At 57.4% G+C, this 21,868-nt stretch overlaps 4 protein-coding genes across 5 annotated transcripts; all 4 read right to left on the bottom strand.

Annotated features, from left to right (window-relative positions):
* Positions 1-3,859: 3,859 nt before the first annotated feature.
* On the bottom strand, positions 3,860-6,977 carry LOC141967856 (phosphoribosyl pyrophosphate synthase-associated protein 1-like). Of its 2 annotated transcripts, XM_074922053.1 has the most exons (3): positions 5,542-6,977; positions 4,694-4,840; positions 3,860-4,018 (listed from the first exon to the last, which is right to left on the bottom strand). In XM_074922053.1, the coding sequence occupies exons 1-3, from the start codon at positions 5,608-5,610 to the stop codon at positions 3,860-3,862; spliced, it is 375 nt and encodes a 124-aa protein (XP_074778154.1). In that variant the 5' UTR covers positions 5,611-6,977. The 2 variants fall into 2 exon arrangements, 1 of the variants encoding a protein (XP_074778154.1); XR_012634772.1 differs by lacking the exon at positions 3,860-4,018 and having other exon boundaries at positions 4,424-4,840; positions 5,540-5,613.
* Positions 6,978-9,771: 2,794 nt separating this feature from the next.
* On the bottom strand, positions 9,772-13,545 carry LOC141967895 (glutamine-rich protein 2-like). Its single transcript, XM_074922119.1, has 7 exons — positions 13,411-13,545; positions 13,135-13,256; positions 12,179-12,244; positions 11,851-11,952; positions 11,112-11,265; positions 10,583-10,916; positions 9,772-10,249 (listed from the first exon to the last, which is right to left on the bottom strand). Exons 1-7 carry the CDS (start codon positions 13,516-13,518, stop codon positions 10,050-10,052), a joined length of 1,086 nt encoding a protein of 361 aa, XP_074778220.1. The 5' UTR covers positions 13,519-13,545; the 3' UTR covers positions 9,772-10,049.
* Positions 13,546-13,706: 161 nt separating this feature from the next.
* On the bottom strand, positions 13,707-15,655 carry LOC141968054 (glutamine-rich protein 2-like). Its single transcript, XM_074922389.1, has 7 exons — positions 15,409-15,655; positions 15,190-15,281; positions 14,959-15,073; positions 14,587-14,790; positions 14,191-14,316; positions 13,889-13,963; positions 13,707-13,715 (listed from the first exon to the last, which is right to left on the bottom strand). Exons 1-7 carry the CDS (start codon positions 15,598-15,600, stop codon positions 13,707-13,709), a joined length of 813 nt encoding a protein of 270 aa, XP_074778490.1. The 5' UTR covers positions 15,601-15,655.
* A 2,164-nt stretch (positions 15,656-17,819) lies between these two features.
* LOC141968053 (uncharacterized) lies at positions 17,820-19,979 on the bottom strand. The gene is made up of 3 exons (XM_074922388.1): positions 19,436-19,979; positions 18,415-18,519; positions 17,820-18,044 (listed from the first exon to the last, which is right to left on the bottom strand). Exons 1-3 carry the CDS (start codon positions 19,763-19,765, stop codon positions 17,820-17,822), a joined length of 660 nt encoding a protein of 219 aa, XP_074778489.1. The 5' UTR covers positions 19,766-19,979.
* Positions 19,980-21,868: the final 1,889 nt, after the last annotated feature.

Genomic DNA, 21,868 nt, shown 5'->3' with positions numbered 1-21,868 from the left:
CTCCCTTACAACAGTCAAGGACAAGCAATAGTAGAACGTGCGCATCGCACCCTAAAAGCAAAACTACAACAGCTTGGGGAGGGGGAAGGTCATAAGGGGACAACACCCATAGACCGGCAGCAGACTCTTTTGTCCCGCGCCCTTTATGCTCTAAATCACTTTGTTAGAGGCGACGAGTCCACACCTCCCCTACGGAAACACTTTATGCCAACCAGGTGACAAGAAATTATCCTTTGGTTCAGATCAAGGAACCGGGAGCGATGACATGGGAATCGGGCTGGTCACTGAGAGTGTTCGGACGTGGGTATGCAGCAGTGGAAAAGGATGGTTTAATTAAATGGATACCTGCACGATGTATAAAACCTGAAATAACCACTTCTTCTTAAAAGTTTTGTAGATTTTCTGTGGCCTCTGGCTACTTAAATCCTTTGCGAGACGAATTCTCTCGCCCAGACCTAACATATGGGTAACTATAGCAAATGAGACGGGAAAAGAACTCTTTTATTTATCACAGGTCAACACCACTGCCCAAAATATTAATTTTGGTGGCAACACCACAAACATTTGGTAAGGTTAAATTAACGGATGGTGGAAAGGTGTGGTGCAAATAGAACTATTTTCTTTAATAACCTGGAGAAGAGGTTACGCTTGTGTGTTCACAGGTCACAGTCCCTGGTGATTACTGACAAGGTGTGTGCAACCCCACCTGAGGCGTGAGAGGCAGCCAGCACTCAGGATCCAGCTGTGGGTGCTGTGGATGCCCCTGTCCCAACTGTTTGTAATCTCTTCGACTGATCTTTTTAAGCAGAATGTCTGGGTAAATTTTGCTACTGCGACAGAACGAACCACAATACAGTTGCCTTAATGAAATATTTAGATTTATTAGTCAATAGTGGAAGATGTAGTTTAGATGAAATGTAGTTATTAACAGGGATGAAATGCTGTAAGAATGCATGTATTCAACTTTCTTTGCTTAGGAATATTAAGAATTAAGAACTCAAGTGTTTAACCCTATTTAGAAACTCCCTTGGTTTTTCCCCTGGAGTTCTGGCCAGACTCTGGGTGGAACCCAACAGGAGGATGAAATCAGATGTTCCCGCTCAAAGAAAACTGCCAGCTGTTTTGGCCTGTTGATTTAGAGGCTGGACCTGCTTGCAGCGACGTTGGACGCCTCACCTACGGATGGACGCATCGCGTAGGATTTCCGGTTTGTGAGGAAGGGCACTCTGAACTCTCGCTGCATCCAGGGTTCCCTAGGAATTGCGGCTCTGAACATTAGTATTTTATTAATTAAGTGTGCTACTTCATATTTTCCTCACTGTTTCACATCCCTTAATTATAAGTAGTGAACTTAGCTTATCTTTTAGTTAGTAATCATAACTGCTGTATTGTTTTCGCCTTTTGTGGAATTATTCTAAGTGTGCTCTGTTTTTGAAGTTTGACTAACCCTTGATTGAGACAGCTCCCGGACGGGTCTTGTGGGCGCCGCTGCAGAACAAAGAAAGGGAAGATCCGGAAGGCATCGGTCTGATACAACTTCTGACGCATGGTCAATAAAGCATGGGGAGGGGAAAGTGTAGGGGGAGGCGCTCGGAAGATCTCGCAATGTATGGGAAAAGCAGAGGCACATGAAAAGATCTCGTGATGCATGGAAAGAACAGGGAACTAAAGATCTCGCGATGTACAGAAAGGGGTATATAAAGCAATTGCGCAGTTAATAAATCGAACAGATAGCATCCACCATAGTGGCGTTTGTGCTCTCTTTTCCCGTGGAGGTTAACCTCCTGCAAGGGTTTGCTGTGATCTGAGCGCCGCACCCCTGTGGCTAAGCAGATGAAAAAAACAGCTAATACCTTACCACAACAGTCCCAAGCATAACTCTCTGCTCACCAGTGCTGTGGTTTCAGTTTCCACACAAATACAGCCCAGTACAAGCAAGCCTGACTGGGGCAAGAGCACTCAGCAAGCCCTGACCGTGCTTCTGGCCGGTCTGACAAGCAGTTTGAGGGGAGAAAAGAGCGACACTGCTCACAGTGTAAGCCAACGTTAAAAGTGTGAAGAGTATGATCCAGTACTGGCTCAGAACAAGGGGACATGCAGACACCTGCAAGGGCTTCACACACTTCAGCACAGAACTGTGCTCCTCCACCCAGCTGAGGACCCACGCTGTGGTCACAAAGTACAGCTGTGATTTGTTCACAGTGCTTTGAAAACGCAGGAAAACAATCAACAGCATCAAGAGCTCATTCAGCCCCAAGCATCCCTCATGGGATCAGGCTCGGAGGTTTAACCCATGCTGGATACTGGAGATGACCCAAGAGCTCTGGGCTTTTGTGTACCCTCACCAGCTACGAGACAAGGCGCTATGCTGCAGAACCAGCTCCCCCAGGCCGAGGCACGCTTGTGTGCCCAGTGTTCAAGGCTTGTCCTTCTCCCAGAGTCGCTGCCTGCTCCTTGGCACTGCGCACACTTTAGATGCTGGAGTGGAAGAGAAGGATGTAGGCAGAAGTTGAAGGATAAGCAAAAAGAAAACAACTGCCTGCTAGAGACAGCCCGTTAGCAGCAGTGCTCTTTTAAAGCTACTGCCTCCAAGCAGGATTTGTTCCACACATCAGCAGGCTACAAAGTGGCATACATTTTACTGAAGTGTGTTTGTCAGCCTCATCAAGGGGGAAGATCACAGTTTGGGAATTTATCCTTGTTTCATCCTGGAGATGAAAGCTTTCACAAGCACCTTGTGCAACTTTCTCAAGTGCCCCTCCAGCCAAGGATTAGTGTCACTCAAGAAAGGAGCAAGCAGCGAGTCCTGCTTCCCCATGGAAGCTCCAGGTGAGCCTGGTGACAGCAACAGCCCCACGGTACAGACAGAGCAGCTGTTCGGGGGGTACAAGGTTCAGGGCAACCACCAAAAATGAAAAATTCTATGCTTTTTGTTGCAGGTTCAGTGTTAGTGTTTTGGAGAGCACAGCTGCATTAGAGGCAGATATTGTTCCAACTCCCCTTCCCCGTGAGAGTGCCACAATTCATCAGCTCCATGCTACTCCAGAAACTGCGCCTTGTTTTGCAGTGCAGACAAGTTTCAAGTGAGGACTTAAGACTCTCATGTGACTTGCCACTGAAGAACAATAATGATCCAAGGCTCGTAAAATGAAAAGGCCAGCACATTAACTAGCACCCCTTGCCCTGCTGGGAGACACATGTGAGCTTGTTCCCAGAGCCCCGACACAAGGATGTGAGCAGCCCTGCGAATGGGTTGCCCTAAGCTGCCCTGTCTGGATATTCCGCTAACTTAGTTCTGATGAAAGTCCTTGCTATGCTGTGCAGGAGATGAGAGGCCACTCGGTTGGCAAGGAGCTGCTCTGCTGATCAGCCCTGCCAGCAGCGAGCAGTCCTGCCCAGCTGTCTGAATAAAGCACTCCCTTCTGCGCTCTCTCAGGCGAGTCACAGTCAGAAACAGAAACCCAAAGGCTGTCTCCTCTTGCTGCCCACACGCAGCAACGAGCAGTCTCTATTCCCTTCTCATAAGCTGACAGCTACTTCTTTTTGCTTTGCTTTCCACCCCTATAGGGCAAGAGATAACAACAAAAAAAAAAAAAAAAAAGAGGAACTTAAAAATTCAACACCACCTCATTTCTCCATCTCTCTCACGATATAATCCTCCCCACTGCCAGTGGCCTCTTCTGTTCACCTGTAAAGTGCTGGCCAGGTTGATGTTTTCTATTAGATCTCATGGCTCAAGACTGAAAACCTTCACGCTCCTACAAGAATAAACAGTTGTGTTATGCCTATAATTTATGGTATTGCCATTTCATGCGTATTTCCTTCTCTTGTGGAAGCCGGGACGGGGGCAGCGCCAGGTCTAGTCATCGCCAGTGATGTTGCGAAAGAGATAGGCCATGGACTCGCCATTGTGGATTCGTCGGATGGCTTCAGAGAGAATCAAACTGATATCCACCGTCTTTATCTTGGGGCACTGCAGCTTCTGTACCTCGTGAGGAACTGTGTTGGTCACTACCACCTATGGAGTGACAAAAAGAAAAGATGGTTAGCTGTGCTGCTGATACGCTTGCTCTCACTGAACAGCCACCCTAGATTAACTCCACGAGAGGTGTGTACCTGCTGTTTCCCAGTTCAGGGGGAGAAATCCTTGTACGTTAGGAACAAAAGATGAAAATAAATGGTCTCCCCCACATGACAGTCAATCTGTTGAGGGGCCCGGCGTAACCAGCACTCTACAACAGCCACCTCCACACAGGCTGACGGGTGCGTTTAGAGCGCAGGATCTGACATGTTTGTTCCTAAGGGCGAGGTTTGAAATCTTATCCTCTTAAGGCATCCAACAGCTCGTCATCAGCTGGGGGAGAGGGGCAGGTAGAAGGTCTGTGCAGTGAGAAAGCGATCACATGCACTCAGCTGAGGGAAGGGAAGTGTCCAGGCAGGGATGACTAATATCTGTGCATTAAGGAGAAAATATACACAGAGAAGCATGATCTGAACACGTATTAATCACACACGCTTTTTTTTTTTTTTTTCTCAGTGAAGAACCAGCTAACTGAAAGCATCTGATGAAACCAGTCGTTTCAGAGATGAGCTACGTGGCAGGGGAAGAACATCAGTTTGTGGGTTTTGGTGCCTTAAATCAACCCAGTTACCAGAGCCAGCCCTTCCCCAGCAGCCCAGAAAGCAGATGCACCTCATCGATGGAGGATTCCTCTATGAGACGGGGGGCATCTGCTGACAGGAGCCCGTGAGTAGCCATCACAAAAATCTTGTAGGCTCCACGCTCTTTCAGGATCTCTGCAGCAGCTACAAAGCTTTCCACATCATCGATGATGTCATCCTGAGAAGAGACAGAAATAACATCAAAAACAGAAGTTTATTGTGCCTGCAGGGCAGGAGTGGATCCGCAAGGTACTGCAGCTTTGGCCACAAACACAGCCAAAAAGAATATAATCTCTGGCTACTTCAGCTGCTGTTGAGATTCAAGCACAGCCACGTGCACAACTTAAATCTGTGGACGCCATTTCCCTAATTTACACACCCTTTTGCTAGTGTGCAGAACAAATATTGTGTCTTGGAAACAAATTAGTCCCTGCACATGCTCACAGGCAAACAGAGCTTATCTTCAGCAAGCGTTTTTGGGTTTTTTTTCCACAGTGATAGTAGCTGCATGTTGATTACTTATACTGCAGCATGGCACAGCATGTAAGAAAAGCTCAGCGAGTACTTTGGTTGGTTGGCAGTTTTTTTAAATACTTCAGGAGATTTCTCTGCATGTCCTGGATTTGTTGAGTATTTGCACACATCTGGTATTTGTAGATTCAAGGGAGCAAGGAGATTTCAGGGCTTAAAGCACTGAAATACAAAGGATTTTCAGTGAAAGCTGAAGTAACCAAAGCCACCAGCAAAACTGGAAAAAACAGTGGTGACAATCCTGTTACCACCCCTACATGAGCAGTCCCTCCTACCCTCTGGGATAAAGCAGCTCAAGGAAAGATGCTGGGAGGAAGCCACCCCCCCTCCTCTCGATCACACTCACACCACAACGATGGCAATTCTTCCTCCAACGTCTCCAACCACAGTTATTGGCGGTTTCTCCTTGGCCATCATCACTAAAGAAGAAAAAAAAAAAAGCCCAGGTCAGTTAGCCTTGAGTCAAACCACAACAGCTTCACCACACAAGAGGCCCTTAACTGTGTCTTACTGGTGCACAGATACAGGCACGTGCTTTCCATTATCCTGACACCCACCTAAGTGGGGAACCACTCGTTTAACCATTGTTTTCCTCCTTAAATGAATAGCACTGCTGCATGAAAGATGAAACTCAGTTTCTGTGGGGACCTTGTACTGACCTCAGAGACAGTAAGCAAATCCAAATAGTTCACAGATACCTGTGCAAGGAGAGCTACAAAGCAGCACCTAGTTTATGGGAAACATCAGTGACTTTTTATGCTCCAGAACAGGACTTGGAATTTAAAAAAAAGAGGGTATTTCATGGCTGGGAACAACAAAGGGACTTCTCTGAGCAGCACCTCTCAAAGGGCATATGCTTTACCAGGTGCAGTTTTTCACCTGCTGGACTCACTAATTCATCTGAAGGATCTGAGACTCACACTGCAGCTTGCTTGCTTTCTCTCACATCACCAAACACACAAGGCTCTTTCGGAGGGCATAAGCACCTTCATAATATCTGCTCAGGCAAAGAAAGCTTAAGGAAGCTTACAGGAGCAAATTTGCTAATTTTTTAATTTTTTTTTTTTTTTTTTTTAAAGTGGATTAATGGAAAGAGCAGGACAAAATCCAGTTCAAACTCAGTTCTACAAGCTCAGGGCAATCAGCAATTTGAAGCAAAAGGATACCTGGATGAGCTGTGCTATCTGACACACAGTGATGTACTGCGAAATAAGGTTCCACTCCCTCCTGACTCTACTTTTGCACTGACACGGTTCATAGAAAAACTACATGTGTAGCAGCCTTTGTCCTTTATCCTGAAAAACTTCCAGCAGCACTATAAAAAGTAACAGAGAGATGAACTAGGATGCACTGAGAGTGTCCAGACATAACAGAGTCTTCAGGCTTGAACCAAACAGCAACCAGCCTCTGATATGGGCCAGGGACTTGCTGTCCATAAGCCAAACCTCTCGCCTGCCAGAGGTGCTGGTTTATACAGGGAATGCAGTACAAAAACTCCAGCATGGAAATGACACAGTGAAGGGCATGCCCGCGTCATGAGGCGATAATCTGCGCTGATCTAACCACTGAAGCAAAGAGGAACATCCAGCATTTTGGAACACTTACCTGGCCTAAGTGGGGGGGGATGACACACGCTGCCGGGGAGGGCACCAGCCCACGAGAGCCTCTGCAAGAGTCACTAGCTGGTCTTTTCTCCCCCCATTTTTTTAAAAAAATATATAACTATAATATATAAATATATCTAATGTATATAAATCCAGAGAGAAGGAGCAGCAGCACGGAGGTGGCTGCTGGGGGGGGGGGGTTCCCTGTGGCTCCCCGTCCCAGCATCCCTGCAGCAGGGCAGGAGAAGGAAGAGGGCGGGGCAGGGGGGGAGGAAATAAAAAAATAAACGGATGGAGGCAGCTGTAGGCACCCCAGATCATGGCCACGGGCACGGAGCCGCTGGTCCCCCCATCCCTGGCTCTGGATTTCCTGGACACTTGTTGCAGCGCCCAGAGCAAACATGCCTCTTCTCTGGCTTCTGAAATTCAGCCCAGCTTCTTACACAGACCCCCCCGGACCGCCCCCCAACCCCATCCTCCCTCCCTTGGCACCCCCAGGGCATAGGGGGATTTATCAAGGTGATGCCCCCACCCTCTCCCTGCAACTGCCATTCATGGCCCTTCCCCAGAGAGGGGGGAGCTGGGGGGAGGATTTTTTAGTTTTCAAATCAATCTTGCTAAAAAAAAAAAAAACAAACCCAAACAAAAAAACAACAAAAAACAGGTTGAAGGTTTTTTATTAATTTAAAAATAATTAAAAACAAAAAAATCACTTTTTTAACACCAGCTGTCCCTGCCTTTTCTCTTTGCTGGGAGAACATCCCTGGGACTGAGAATGGGCTTGAGCACCCCCCCAGGAGGCTGCGCCAAGTCCCACGTGCTGCCCGCACCCTGCCCGCACCCTGCCCGCACCCTGCCCGCAACGCCACCGCTGCCATCCCCAAAGAGGGGGCGGAGGGAAGGGGAGACCCCGGAGCCATGGGGGGGCCATGTGAGCACAGCAAGGACCCCCATGTCCTGGGCTGCAGCGCAGCCCCCATCCTGCACCCTCACAAAACACTGCGGTTTGCAACCCACCCCCCTCCCCAGCCCCATCACCCAGCCATGTGATGAGCCCCCCAGGCCTCAGCCCTGCAGGGACCCCTGCCATAGGAGGGCTGCCAGGCCTTTAGGCAAACCCTGCTTGGGGGGAGGGAGGTGAGCATGATCTTTTTTCAGTGTCCCCCACGGCCCGAGGACATGGGTGGGGGCTCGCTGGCCACCAACTCCTTCCCCCCCTCCCCGGGCCCAGGCGCTGCTCAGCCCCAGGCCCCGACCTCCACCCCCCTTCTAACGGCTCCAAACAACACAGCAGCCCCGGGTTTGTGCTGAAGTATCCAAACGGGATTAAAATTGAGTCAGAACACGGCACCTCCCCCATCGCCACACCGCACACACACCAAGCGACTGGGGTAAAAAACCCCAAAAACCAGAAGGGGAATGCAGCAGCTCCGGAGATGGCAGCAAGGGCTGGGGGGGGGCTCAAGGCACAGCAGCAAATCATCCCCCAGGGAAAGGGGAGACCCCCAACACGGCCCAACCTCAGAAGAAAAAAGGAAAAAAAATGCCCCAGCTGGGGCTACTCTCCTGCTCCAGCAGCGCAGGCAGCACCCAAAAAGGGACATGGGGCTGGGTGCTCATGTGGGGGGGTGGGGGGTGTTTATAGGGCACAGCGGGGTCCCAGCAGCAGCGAATGGGACAGTGGGTGGGAGAGGGGCTGAGCTGGGGGACACACAGACACACACACGTGCACGCAGCAAAGGGCTCAGCCCCAGCTGGGCCAAATCCTGCAAATGCGTTTTTAAGCCCATCAGTGCCTGACCCCCCCTCCTGGGGTGCGGGATGGTCCTTTGCTGGCTCTACTCCAGTGCCCACCAGTTTGCTCTGAGTGCTCCCAGTTATCCCACTGGAGGTGGCACTGAGGGAATCCCAGATCCTGATGGAACCACCTGGGCACCCAAAGCAGGTATTCAGCACCTAGTTTTCCCCTGAAAAACCAAACCCACCAGGGGAAACATCCCCGGCCGGGGGGGGGGGCCTCAGGTGCCTGGAGACTGCAGTGGGGTGGGCAGGGATGGGGTCTGCCATTGTTGGGGGGAGGTTTGGGTGCTTCCTCGCCCCAATTTAGGGAGACGTAGGGGAGCAGTTTTTCCACAGGGCAGCCCCCAGCACACACCATGGCGGGGTGAGGGGATGCTCCCCGGGTGCCTGGGTCCCCCCAGGCTGCCTCTGGGGTTCCCCTCAGGGTTTCCCACCCTCCCACTCACCTGAGAGGTGCCACCCGCTTGGTGTCTGTCCCCCCCCCTCCATGTCACTGCGTGTGTGCATGGGGGAGTTGGGGCTGTCCCCGGCACTTGACACTTTGTGCTGGGACAGCCCCGGCTCCCCCATACACGCAGCCACATGTCCCCAGCTGTGACACCCCCAGGTCCCCCCACCATGTTGCTTCCAGGGACTGCAGTTTCCCTGCCCGGTACCTCTCCATTTGTGACATGACTTATGCCAGGTCTCAGCATGCCATGGGCCTTTCTCCCATCTGATGGTGAGGGGTGGCAGAAAGGGGCTGGGGAAAAGTAGCCCCCAGCAATGGGGGTGGCATCAGAGAAAGGAGGGGATGTGTGTCCCCAGGGCTGGGGGCACAGAGGGGTTATGGTGCTTCACTCCGGAGGTGGGAATCATCAGCTGCCCCGAGCCCGGCAGCAGTGGGGTCAGTGCCTTCCTCCTTCCATCAATGGCAGCATTGGAAGAGGGACGAGGGGGTGACAATCCACGAGCAGATAAGGAAACCTGCTCAGTGATGCTCATCGCGCAGGATAAGAATAGCAAACCAGCGGGCTTGGGGTGGGATTGGCTTTTGGCGTGAAGCCCTGTCCTGCTGCCACCCTTCCCACCGCGGTCCCCATCTCCCACTGTGGTCACCGTATCCAACCACAGTCCCCATCTCCCACCACCTTCAGCAGCAACGGAGCGTAACCCTCCTCCTGCTTTAGTGTGGGCTCCCCCAGACCCTTTTGGGGGCCACGAGCTCCCTGCCAGGGGCTATCAGGGCCAGAAAGGGGTTCATGGAGGCCAGGGGGTGTCAGGGGGAGTGTGGCAGCACGGGGCTGGCACAGACGCCGGGATGGGGGCTGGACAGGGGCTGGTTTCGGCTCCTCTGGCCTCCTGTGGCTGCAGGACAAGGGATGCTGCGACCCCTCCTTATGCATGAAGGGAAGATCCCGGCCCAGGGCCACCCCACTCAGGCCACACAGGTGCTTGGCTGCCCATCGCCCTTTATTGCTGCTGGCCAGAGATGCCTGCTCTCCTGCTTGGTGGCGGAGGTGGTGGGGGTTCGGTCGGGGACCCCCAGTCCTGCCTGGCTTCCGAGGTGCTGGATCTGTCCCACAAGGGCCGGAGGGGCGGGAGGAGCCCCCGTGCCTGGGAGAGGTGGCCGTGGGAGGAGGCTGTCCTGGTCTCTGGCGAGGCGGGGGTGCCTGGGGGCGAGGGGTAGGGGTTAGCCCCCCTGCAGCCCCTGGGGCAGGCACCACCCATGCGCACCTGCCCGGCCAGAGACACCCAGAAACAGGGTCCTGGTCCCCACCCTGAAGCAAACAGGCTGTTGTCCCAGAGCGGCCAGGACCACCCTGCCACATCCCCCCACCTTGCTCTGGCTCCAACATGGGGATCTGGTGACCCGTCTCCCAGTCCTCCCCCTCCAGCCTCCTTCCACCCCACCCCAAACCCCCATCCCACCCTGCTTTCCCCCACCCACTGGGACACAGCAGGGTGTCCTCTCCCCCCACCCCGGTGCCCTGGCAGGGCTGTACCTGGCTGGCTGAGCGAGGACACAGCACTCTGGGGCCGGGAGAGCAGGCGGCCGGTGTCCCTGGCGTCCCGCTGCCTCGGGGACAGGTTGGGCTTGGCCCTGGGGAAGTTCGGCAGGAGGGAGCAGAGGGAGCTGGGCTGGGGGGAGCCAGGGGGAACATGTGGGGGGGGAAAACTGGGCACCCTGCCCACTCCACTGCCCCCTTCACCCCCGCTGGATCCTCTCCTTGAGGGTGGCCCAGCCGTACCCTCCTTGCCCACGAGCACAGACAGCTGCCTGCCCCGCCGGCCCCTGTAGACGTGGCCATCCTGGCCCAACAGCTCCATCTCGTCGTGCTGGGAAGGAGAGAGGGGGCTGGCTGAAACACAGCGCCCAAATCAGCATCCCCAGGCAAACCCCCCCCCAGCTCTCCCTGAGGAAAATGAATCACAGATCATTCCCCGCCCCACCCCCCCCACCCCCCCCGGATGCTCAGCATCACCCTCCCAGCCGCGCTCGCCCCGCCGTATCCCTACCTTCGTCATCCCTACCTTGGTGGGGAGCAGGGTTTGGGGCTGGAGCGGCCGCAGGGCGCCGGGCGGGAGGGGCTGGGGGCACGGGCAGCGCTGCAGCGGGTGGGTGAGGGTGTGCCGGCCCCCGCAGCGCCGTGGCACGCTGGGGTACCCACACTCAGCCGCCCGCTCCCTGTGGGACAGAGCACAGGGATGCTGAGTGCCCAGCACTGTGGCACCCCGTGCGTCACCCTACTACGCCGGGGAGGGGGCCGCGGGTGCTCCCCAGTGGGGTATGTCCCTCCCGGGTCCCCTCCGACTGCTGAAGGAGGCCCACACCCATCCAGCCGTGCTGGATCTGCTCTTTCCCCATGGCCCTGGTAAGCTCCCCCATGGCCATGGCAGGTCCCTGCACCCTACGCAAGGGACATCAGGAGGCAGGAGCTGGGCTGTCCCAGCTGCAGTGCTTAATTTCGGCGACTTGTTTCACAGGAGGCAGCTGACTCCGCCCGCAAGCCTGAAGTCAGGCTGAGACCAGACACAACTCATCACATGTGGCTTCAGCACCACTGAGACACAGACCTGGGCTAGACAGGGCAGCGCCGGAAGGGCTGTAAAACCCCACAGACCTGGGACAAGCACAGCTGACCCCTCTGCAGCACTCCCCTGCCCTGCCCAGGCCCCCCCTGCATCCCTTCACACCCACCCTGGGAAGAGCTCTCCCTCGCCAGGGCAGGGCCAGCCTGCACCCCAGGGGCCGGGTGCCCACGTCCCCTACCTGTGGCTGTGCTGTGGTGTTTGCTCCACCTCAGGGACAGCATGGGAGCGCCCGGCAAAGTTGGGGGGCAGCGGTGGCATGTATGGGTTGGCCACGATGTGCCTGGGGAGGGCAGGAGATGTGCGTGAGTGACAGGGGACACACAACCCAGCCCAGCTCGGGGCAGTGCCCCAAAACCCACAGGCTTGTACCCCATTCCCATCCCGCTGCCCTCAGGGAGGGGCTCAGGAGGGCTGCACCCCCCAGGCAGACACCCTAACCCCCGTGCCGGGCACAGCGGGGCACCACCAGCACCCATCTCTCCTCCAAATCGCCGGGCGCTACTCACGGGGCAGGCACCAGCACGCTGAGGGGCCGGTCGCAGGACAAGCAGTGGAAATGGGCCAGCACCTGCCTGGGGGGGGAAGAAAAGGGCTGGGTGAGTTCCTGGGGGGGGATTCAGCCCTGCCTGCACACAGGCAGGCAGCTGGCAGGCAGCAGCAAGGTGCTGGGCACTTTATGGTAATGAGTTATGGTATTTGAGGGTGGAACCGCAGGGGTTTGAGCCTGGTTTACTCACCCCCCCCCACCCCCAACAAGGTCACAACCCACCGGCTGGCTACAAAATCAAGGGGGTACAATGTGGGACAGCGGTTGGTTGTGGGCTCCTGCTTGGGAAAAATCTCCACCTCATCTTAGGCACTGGAGAATCCACTGAGGGGAGCACCCAAAAACCACCATTATGGGAACTACTCCCACGGGCACCCACATGGGAACTGGGGGTGCCGGCAAGGACAAAACGGCGGTGTTGCTGTACCTCTTGCTGGGGTGCAAATGCCGGGCCTGGGGGATGCAGGATTACCACGTTTTTCGGGATGAGTTTTGTCACAGCTGCCCCGAGGACAGGGACACGCTCGCCTTGGCCCTGCGGCCGCCTCCGAAACCTGGCAGCTGCCTGTGGCTGCCCAGGGCGAGCAGGGATGGGAGGTGAAGGGCACAGGCGCCCATAGCTGCCATCCCAACCAGCCCTCACACTGGTTTCATCACTTTGTCGGTGCTAATAACCCCCCTGCACCTTGCCAGGGGGGCAGGTCAAAACGCAGCTCTGTGATGCCGCGTGTCACACCCCTGCCCAGGGGGACGAGTCGCCGTCCCTCACCCTTGCTCCAGAAAACCTTTGCACCCACATCCCCGTTTTGGTTCGGGAGGGCTCCATCCTGCAGGTCCCCCTCCTCGTGCCTTCTTTAACTTCAGGAACCTACTACTGGTGGGAGGAGAAGCCACCGCCACCCCCATCACACTCACTTCTTCGTCCCAGCTGCATCGTCAGCCTCCGTCAGCGGCGCCTTCTCCTCGAGCTGCTCCAGGATGCTCCTGCAGTGCTCCTCCAGCTGCTGCCGGAAAGGGCCCAGCTCCAGGCGGTCCAGCTACGGACAGACACACACCCTCAGCCACTGCCCCGGGTGGGACATCGTGTTCCCCATGAAAAGCCAGGAGGGGGGATCCTCAGAGAGATGCTGCCTCAGGCTGCCAAGCCCCGAAGGCGCCAGTTTGGCGCAGCAGGGACGTGCCACCCCTCACCTTGGAGTCCATCTCTTCACTGAGCTGCTGCTGGACCTGGTGCCAGCCCTGCTCCTGCCCCGTCACCCGGCTCAGCATCTCCTGGATCATCTCACGCTGCCGCTCCATGCTTGCCTCAAACTGGGCGAGACTCACTTTGCCGGCCAGGGCGGTTTTGACTGCCTTCTAGCAGCAGGGAAAGGCAGGAGAAAGGTGAGGAAAGGATGGAGGTATGATGGGCAGGGCCAGCTCGTGGCGGGAGGAGAGGGAGAAGTGGCTACATGGCCCCACTCGCCCCATCACACCCGTGGGGTTGGTCACAGTAGCTGAAGGGACCCAGGAGGAGACAGAGGGACCTGGGGAAGGAGCCACAGCCAGTCTGGAAATCCTCCCTCCCTCCCCCAGGCCAGTTCTGCCACCGAGCCCCCAAGAGACAAGGGGTGTTTGCCACCCTGCCCAGCACCCCCTTGGCTGGTGCCAGGACCCCCCACGGCCATACCACGTCAATTCCCAGCACAAGGTCTTCCTTGTCGGCTTTCTCCTTCTCCAGCCTCTCCAGGGACCGGAACAGAGCCTTCCAACACAGAAAAGCATCCCGTGACACCACGGCAGGGTTGGAGCTGCTTCCTGGCCAGCCGAGCAACCCCCACTCCCCCCACCTCACCCAAACTTCCAGGAAAGGTACACTGAACTTCCACAGGGCTGCAAGGTTTGGGGGGGTGCAGACAAATCCCTTGTGGTTCCCAGCCTGGGGTCTGCCTGGAGGATGCTCTGACCCCGGGGGGGGTTTCTGTCACCTACCTCGATATCTTTCTGCTTCTGGTGCCGGTCATTCAGGAGGCTCTCGGTGACAGAGCTGAGCTTCTCGTAGTCCCCTTGCACCTGCGTGATGGTGGCCTGGATGCGCTTCAGCAGCTCCTCGTCCTGCTTCAGGGAGGAAGATGACAAGGTGGTGCCGTGCAAGGGGGGGCTGGCTGCCCCCGTGGGGACAGACCCAGGTTACTCGCCCGGTGACCATGGGCTCAGTGCCAGCAGGACATTTGCATCAAGGCTTTAATTTCCTTCCACGCTGCTCACTTGTATGAACCAATCTGGGGGGCAGCGAGGGGCTCCCCCACATTACAGTAAGTGAGGCACAACCAGCTGTGGGGGTGCTGGCAACCCCCTCCCAAGCCCCCCATGCCGGTATCTCCCTACCTGGCTCCTCCCTGGCAGCTGCCTCACCACCTTGCCCACCGCCTGCCGCGACATGAAGTCGTCCACCAGGTCCTGGAGCTTCTCGTAGCGCTGGAGGAGCTGCCCCACCTGCTTGCTGAGGTCTGTGCTGCAGACGGGGCACGCTGCCTGCACCTCTGCCTGCTCCTGCCCCGTGCTTGACACGGTCGCCCTCAGCTCACCCAGCTGCAGGAAGGGGAGAAGGAATCAGCTCTGAGATGAGGTGGATGCAGTCAACAAGTCTGGGTGCCGTGGAGGCTTGATGGCCCCAGCCAGCCAGGGGATGTGGCTGGGAACCCCTCCAGAACCACCCCACCGAGCTGCAGCGGTGGGAGCGCTGCCCCCAGACCTCACCTGCTCCTGCGGCTTGTCAGCTGTCTTGGCCACCAACTGCTCCAGCGTGGCCTTGGTCATCTGCTGCTGTTCTTCCAGCTCCTTCAGCTTATACTTTATCTCCTGCAGTGTGGACCTGGTCAGTGAGACAGAGGCACAGGCAGGCTTAGCCTCCACAGGGACACTCAGGGGGTGTCCCTTGTCCCCCCAAGCTCCTCCTGCAGGGTAGGAAACCCTGTCCCATCCTTTTACCCCAGTTGCAGGGTGATCTGGTTGCTGACGTCCCCTTTCCAGGTGGCTCCAGCTACCTCCAGCTTTCCAAGGGCATCTTCCAGCTGCCTGATCTGGGAAAGGCAGTGGTGGATGAGTCAGGGCACAGCTCCTTGTGTTGTCCCAGCCCAGGGGCCCTTCAGCTGCCTCCTCCCTGCCCAACTCCCCCGCTGGCAACCCCGCAGCCCCCCAGGGACTCACCTTCCCTTTCTCGCCCTGCAGGTCGCTGGTCAGGCCCTGAAGCGAGGACACCCGGCCCTGGAGGTCGGCCAGGATGCTGGCGATGCTCTCCTTGTCTAGATGTGGTCCAAGGGGACACGCTGTCAGTGAGGGGGTCTCACCTTTGAGGCCAGGCTCTGAGTACAACGAGCCTCCAGCCCAGGGTGTCCCCATGCCTACCCCCCGCCCCGGCCGTCCCCCCACGGGGTCCCCCCTCCCCCTGAGAAGAGTAGGCGCAGCTTCTCAAGCTCAGCGTGGTCTGACTTGGTGGCTTCCAGCTGGGCCACCTGCTGCTTCAGGGTGGCACAGAGGTGGCTGAGCTGCCCGATCTGGCGGAGAGCCTCCACCGTCTCTGCGTAGCGGTCGGGGACACTGCTGGAGCCCGAGGACCCGCAGGGCACGGGAGGCTCTTGTGAAGGGGACGTGGCCCTGGGATCAGCGTCAAGGGGGATCTCTAGCCCCTGGGATGTGGGCAAGGTCCCCACCGCCGGGTGGCCTGTCCAGGCAAGCTGTGTGGTGGATAAAGCCTTGCCTTCCTCCTTGGGACTTGTATCATCCATCTGTGTCCCCAGAGCATCAAGGATCGCTTCACCAGGGATTTTCTCAGCACCAGAAAGGCTGGAGTCCATGCAGAAGGGGCTTGGCTGAACCCCTGCTCCTCCTCCTTGGGTCCCTGGAGGTGTTGGCTGCACCCCTGGGACGGTGGTTTGGGTGCTGGGGGCCCCTCTCTGCACCCCTGCGGTGGTGGTTTGGGTGCTCGGGATCTCTGGCTGCACCCCTGGGGTGGTGGTTTGGGTGCTGGGGGCTCCTGGCTGCACCCCTGGCGTGGTGGTTTGGGTGCTGGGGGCCCCTGGCTGCACCCCTGGCGCGGTGGTTTGGGTGCTGGGGGCCCCTGGCTGCACCCCTGGCGCGGTGGTTTGGGTGCTGGGGGCCCCTGGCTGCACCCCTGGCGCGGTGGTTTGGGTGCTGGGGGCCCCTGGCTGCACCCCTGGCGCGGTGGTTTGGGTGCTGGGGGCCCCTGGCTGCACCCCTGGCGCGGTGGTTTGGGTGCTGGGGGCCCCTGGCTGCACCCCTGGAGTGGAGATCTGGGTGTCAGGGGCCCCTGACTCTGTCCCCAGTTTGGTCGTCTTGATGCCAGGGGATTCTATCTGTGTCCCCACGGTGGTGGCACGGGCATCAGAAGTCTTTTTCTCGTCTGAGGAAGTGCCTGCCCCCTTCTCAGTGGCCACTGGTGCTCTCTGTGTCCCCAGGGAGCCAGGCTGTGTCTCTGGAGTCCCCTTGCTTGTCCCTTTGCTGGTCCTGGGTACAGGCTGTGTCCCTGGTCCCTTCAGTCCCAGCACTGAGCTTGCCCCGTGCGGGGTGTCCATGTCTGCAGTGGGAGGCTCGGCGGGGACAGCCTGACCTGCACTGCCATCCTGGGAAGAGGAGGCAAAGGGGAGCAGGTTTATGGGCAGAAGTGCAGCAGCAAGGGCCACCCGCCCTGTCCCCAAACCCCCCAGCTCATGGAGCCAAACTCAAGTACCCCAAAGGCAGAGACTGCCCAGCCCACAGAGACCCCAGAGCACCCACAGCCACCCGGCCCCTCCCCAGCCTCCTTATAGTCCTTTGGCCACATCTGTGCCTGCAGAGTCATTTTAGCAGCCGATCCAGAGGATCAGCAAAGCCCCTGCTGATGCCACCTGACACAACAGCAAGGCATTTTCCTCTCCAGCCATGGGATTCTGTACTCCAGAGCTGCTAGACTAGACCCACTTCCCAGTCTAATGGGCTGCATCTTCCTTTCAGGAGCAGCAGCCCCAGGTAGGATTTGGAAACCATCTCATGGTGGGGTTCACCCCAGAATGTCCCTCCGCTGTCCCCAGCTCCCACCCACCAGCTCCAGAGAGACTATGAGGGCAGGGAGCCATGGTCCTGCCCAACGTTGAGCAAGGACAGGGGGCTGTGCGGCCACTCCAGGGTTTTGGGTACTCGCTTGCCCCACAGAGGGGCTGTTGGGGGCTGTCAGTGGCATAGACGATGAGGAGGTCTCTGTTGGGGCAGCCGAAGAGCTGCCCTGGCTCTGCCAGTGCCAGGTCCTGCCTCCCGGCGGGATGCACAAGGAAGACAAGTGCTGAGTAAACCTCCGCTGAGGGCCCGGGGTGCGCAGCAGCTGGAGGTGCTGGGGGCTGCGGTCCTGCTCAGTCCTGCTCCCACAGCTGGGATGCCCCAGCACTCACCACCGACAGACCTCGACCTTCTCCTTCTCCTCCTCCTTCTCCTACTCCTCCTGCTTTGCTGCCCACCAGGCAATCCTCCAGCACCTCCCAGCGCACCATGTTGCTCACCTCCTCCGGGGCCGGGTAGAGGCTCAGCCTTTCCTTCAGATTTTGCTGGGGAAAAAAGGGATCGGAGGGTCAACCCTGGCCACGTAGCCAGGTGGGGTGGGACCCACAGGAGCACTGACCCCCCCCGGGCCCATGACTTGACACGGAGGGACTGCGTGCACTGGTGCCTCGGGGATGCAGCTGCCTCCATCCTGGAGCAGGATCCGGGTGTGCGTGGGGCCGTACCACGTCACTGTCCAACGCTGTCTGGTCACGGAGGGCCGGCAGCTGGCCGGCAGCATCCTGGAGATTCCCCTGGAGTGGGACAAGGAGAGGGATGGCAGCCCGGACACAGGAGCGGGATTTAAAAGGAGCATCCAGGAATCAACTTGGGCACAGGACAGAGGGATGCCAGGCAGGGCTGTGGCTGTGTTGCATCAGTAGATCTTTATCTCCACTCCTTCTCAGCACCCATGTTTCTTTTTTTACAGCTGTTCAAAAATGTCTTAGCTTCTCTTTGGTTGGTGCATGCAGTCACCTCTTCAGCCTTGGGACACCCTTCTTGCTCTTCCCTCCTGGCACCCTTGACACCCAAGGGCCGCGGGGCAGGGGCAGCAGGGTGACACAGGGGCAGGGAGGGGGGTGAGGGCCCAGCTGCCTCCCGGGGACAGTGGCAGCAGCTCACCATGCCAAGCGTCTCCTGGATCGTCCGGATGTCCTCTTCCGTGCGGGACTGCGCCGCCTTCATCCTGCCGATCTCCTCGAGGAGATCCTGGGAAAGAGCTACGGCCTGAGAGAGGGGGGTGGCAGGGGTGAGTCCTGGGGGCACTGCGGGCAGCACTTACCATTCATCACGCCTTCAGCAGCTCCCCAGAGACCCCCCCACCCCTGCCCAAGGGGCGTCCACTGTACAGCCCGATTCAGCAGGGACAGATCCATCCCCGCCTGTCCACGTCGGCCGATTCAAAGGGCAAAGAGCTGCTGCCACCCTGTCAACCGCAGCCTGGCCTGGGAGGGCACCGGCAATCGCCGCTAACAAAGCGAGGAGTGATCAAGCAGGGGCCTGCCCCGGGGAGGGTGAGCTCACCCGGCCGGGAAACTCTCCCTGCTGCCTTCTTCCTACGTGTCCCAGCCTCAGCAGGATCCAGCCCTGCAGTGCTGAAGGTGGCCATTTCCTTGAACCTGAGCTTATTTCTTCCCACTGGGGATGTGCGCGGCTGCAAGTGGCTCAGCACTGTGCAGGATGAGGCCCCTCTCCATCCCCACCAGTGCTGGGTTTAGTGCTTGGGCGAGCCAAGGGGATTTAGGGTGGGAGATGAGGCCCAGGAGATGCTGATGGAGCCTCTCAGCTGCCTGAGGAGCAGAGGCGGTACCCAGCTGTGGGTCAGGAGTAGGGAAGGAAGGGATGGATAGTGGTGGGGCAGGACCTCCACAGGTGCTGAGCTTCTGACTGGTGGAGCTGAGGGCACCGGGTGCTGTATTGGACCAACAACTTGATGGAAACTTGGGGAGAACCCAGAGCAACTGGAGCAGCATTTCAGCCCCAGCACTTTCTCCCCAAAACTCCATCCCTTTCCCACAGTGAAGCTCCACACACCACCTCGAGCTTAGGCTTAAACCAGACCTAAGGGCAGACAATGGTGGTGCAGACCCCAGAGGAGGGGGTGTCTCACGGGGGCACCCAGGGAACTGGGAGTAGCCTCTACCTTGGAGATGCTGCTCTTGTTCTCTTCAATCTTTGTTTTCATCTGTCCCATGTCGGCAGCCGTGGAGGCATCACATGGGGTGCTCACGGTCCCCTGCAGCGGGTCCCTCGAGGGGGTCAGCAGCTCTGTGCCTGGGCCTCTGCCCTGTGCCCCTTCTGCTCTGAGGGGTGCCTCGGGGGGCTGATCGCACCCCAGGGCAGGCAGGTCCTCCAGGCCCAGGTGCCCCAGCACAGCCTGCAGCAGGCTGTACAGCGCCGTGAAGTTGACGGCCCCGACCTCGGGCGTCCCGATGGCGACGTCCAGCAGCTGGGACAGGCTGAGCGGGGCCATGGCTGCTGCCCTGCCCAAAAACACGAAGCCTCACCTAGGGGGGACACACAGCACTCCTTTTGCCTGGAGGGGACCTGGGCAGGTGGGAGGGATGGGCAGCCGGCAGCCGCCCGCCTCCTCCTCACCACAGAAAGTGGCCGAAGCAGCGGGTGACCCGGTGACCCCCCGAGGGCAGGGCTGTCTGGGGGAGAGGGGGGGTGTCTCCTTCCTCGGCCACCCCCAGCCCCATACCCGGCTCTGCCTCACCCCCAGCGCCCCGAACCGCCCGGGCCCCCCGCCCCGCCAACCTCTGCCCCCCGCCAACCTCTGCGCTCTGCCGCCAAGCTGCGCTCCCCTAGCCCCTACCCTCACCCTGAGCCCGCCCCTCCCCTCTTCTTATTGGCCAGCAGCCGCCGCTGCCCACCGCCCATTGGCCGAGCCCGCTGCCCACGTGCCCGTGTTTCCATGGCAGGACACAGCAGCGCCTCCCGTTGCTAGGCGACGCGGCGGCCCCGGCGGCGGGCAGGGCCCAGGCTCCCCGCTGCCTTCTCCGCGGCAATAACCCAAAATGCAAACGATGACGGCTAATTTTGACGCAGCTCCCTGCAGCCCGTGGCTGCGCCATGCACAGAGACCGTCCTGCCCGTCCGGCACCCTGCTCCCCCCGGAAAATCTCCCAGACAAGCCCAGTCCCGGCAAGGAAGCACCTCCGTTTATTTATTGGTTATCAAAAGCATGACAGATTTCACCCTCTCCCTCAGACGCGGGAATGGTGGAAGGCTGCTGCTGATTGCATCGACACCGCCCCTTGCAGCAAAGTAAAGGGCCGTGTAAGCGGGAAAAAAGAAACGCAGCTAAACACAGGCACCCAGACAGCCCCAGCAAGTGTTCAAACACTGGGAAAAATCTTCGAGCCTGAGGGATCCATCGAAGGACTTACAAAAATCATCAACAAGAATTTCTTTTCCCTTAGAAACCTCCGGCTCAGACCATCACAGGGTCAGAGCACCCCCTTGGCTGAGGCACTCAAAGACCATTTCCAAGAAAGGATGAGGGTGGGCAGGCAGGAAGCGGAACAGACACCTCGTGTTTTTAAATGACACCCGATACCTGTTTTCAGACATTAAAATCAAAGCATCTAGATCTGCTCTGTATTCTTCTTTTTTCAGACTGGGAGGACTAAATTCCAAGAGGGAGTAGAAAGATTAACAGATGGGAACAAGATGCACAGAGGCAAGAAGCAAACCCTCCTCTGAGTGCCCCTCTTACCTCCAAGTCAGCGTCAGACCTGCAGGCTCAGGAGTGCGAAAGCTACACCCAGGGGCTGCTCAAGCTGTCTAGACAGCACTCGGGACTGGCAGGAAAAGATGTAAGACCCCCTAAAAGAGCACAGGCTCCATCAGCACAGCGGCGCAGCAACAGCAAGGGGAGGATCTTGGGGCTGGAGAGAAAATGCTGGTTTGATGCTGATGGGACAGCAGCCTAGGTCTGGGCTGGTCAGGTCGGGCAGATGCTGTGTCCCCAACCCATATCCCGCTGCCACCCTTATGGGCCCAGGGAATACAGGGTACCAGTTTTCCTAAAGCAGTTAAGGATTTTGAGATGTGAACATCTCCTGGCTTCAGTTTAGCCAACTGCTTTTTTGGCTTCTAGTCAGGGTTATAAGGTTTGAAGCAAAGCCTGAGAATAATTCAGGTTGTGGTCCCATGTAGGGGGAGGCGCTCGGAAGATCTCGCAATGTACGGGAAAAACAGAGGCACATGAAAAGATCTCGTGATGCATGGAAAGAACAGGGAACTAAAGATCTCGCGATGTACAGAAAGGGGTATATAAAGCAATTGCGCAGTTAATAAATCGAACAGATAGCATCCACCATAGTGGCGTTTGTGCTCTCTTTTCCCGCGGAGGTTAACCTCCTGCAAGGGTTTGCTGTGATCTGAGCGCCGCACCCCTGTGGCTAAGCAGATGAAAAAAACAGCTAATACCTTACCACAACAGTCCCAAGCATAACTCTCTGCTCACCAGTGCTGTGGTTTCAGTTTCCACACAAATACAGCCCAGTACAAGCAAGCCTGACTGGGGCAAGAGCACTCAGCAAGCCCTGACCGTGCTTCTGGCCGGTCT

The sequence above is a fragment of the Athene noctua genome, chromosome 18, assembly GCF_965140245.1.
Source record: "Athene noctua chromosome 18, bAthNoc1.hap1.1, whole genome shotgun sequence".
In the NCBI taxonomy this organism is placed as follows: domain Eukaryota; kingdom Metazoa; phylum Chordata; class Aves; order Strigiformes; family Strigidae; genus Athene; species Athene noctua.
The sequence above is the reverse complement of the archived record's forward strand: the minus strand, read 5'-3'. Positions and strand labels throughout refer to the sequence as shown.

What these genes read in the sequence shown, in the direction of transcription:
- LOC141967856 (XM_074922053.1), bottom strand. Translation starts at nt 5,610, where the DNA reads ATGATGGCCAAGGAGAAACCGCCAATAACTGTGGTTGGAGACGTTGGA. An exon ending in GAAGAATTGCCATCGTTGTG is followed by an intron (nt 4,841 to 5,541) that starts GTGTGAGTGTGA and finishes GTCTCTTCTCAG; the next exon opens with GATGACATCATCGATGATGT. An exon ending in AGGAATCCTCCATCGATGAG is followed by an intron (nt 4,019 to 4,693) that starts GTGCATCTGCTT and finishes GTCACTCCATAG; the next exon opens with GTGGTAGTGACCAACACAGT.
- LOC141967895 (XM_074922119.1), bottom strand. Translation starts at nt 13,518, where the DNA reads ATGGAGCGGCAGCGTGAGATGATCCAGGAGATGCTGAGCCGGGTGACG. An exon ending in ACACCACAGCACAGCCACAG is followed by an intron (nt 11,266 to 11,850) that starts GTAGGGGACGTG and finishes TCTGTCCCACAG; the next exon opens with GGAGCGGGCGGCTGAGTGTG. An exon ending in AAACCCTGCTCCCCACCAAG is followed by an intron (nt 10,917 to 11,111) that starts GTAGGGATGACG and finishes TCTCCTTCCCAG; the next exon opens with CACGACGAGATGGAGCTGTT.
- LOC141968054 (XM_074922389.1), bottom strand. Translation starts at nt 15,600, where the DNA reads ATGGGGACACCCTGGGCTGGAGGCTCGTTGTACTCAGAGCCTGGCCTC. An exon ending in TGCAGGGCGAGAAAGGGAAG is followed by an intron (nt 15,282 to 15,408) that starts GTGAGTCCCTGG and finishes TGCCTTTCCCAG; the next exon opens with ATCAGGCAGCTGGAAGATGC. An exon ending in CTGACAAGCCGCAGGAGCAG is followed by an intron (nt 14,791 to 14,958) that starts GTGAGGTCTGGG and finishes CCCTTCCTGCAG; the next exon opens with CTGGGTGAGCTGAGGGCGAC.
- LOC141968053 (XM_074922388.1), bottom strand. Translation starts at nt 19,765, where the DNA reads ATGGCCCCGCTCAGCCTGTCCCAGCTGCTGGACGTCGCCATCGGGACG. An exon ending in ACAAGAGCAGCATCTCCAAG is followed by an intron (nt 18,520 to 19,435) that starts GTAGAGGCTACT and finishes CCCCTCTCTCAG; the next exon opens with GCCGTAGCTCTTTCCCAGGA. An exon ending in TCCAGGAGACGCTTGGCATG is followed by an intron (nt 18,045 to 18,414) that starts GTGAGCTGCTGC and finishes GTCCCACTCCAG; the next exon opens with GGGAATCTCCAGGATGCTGC.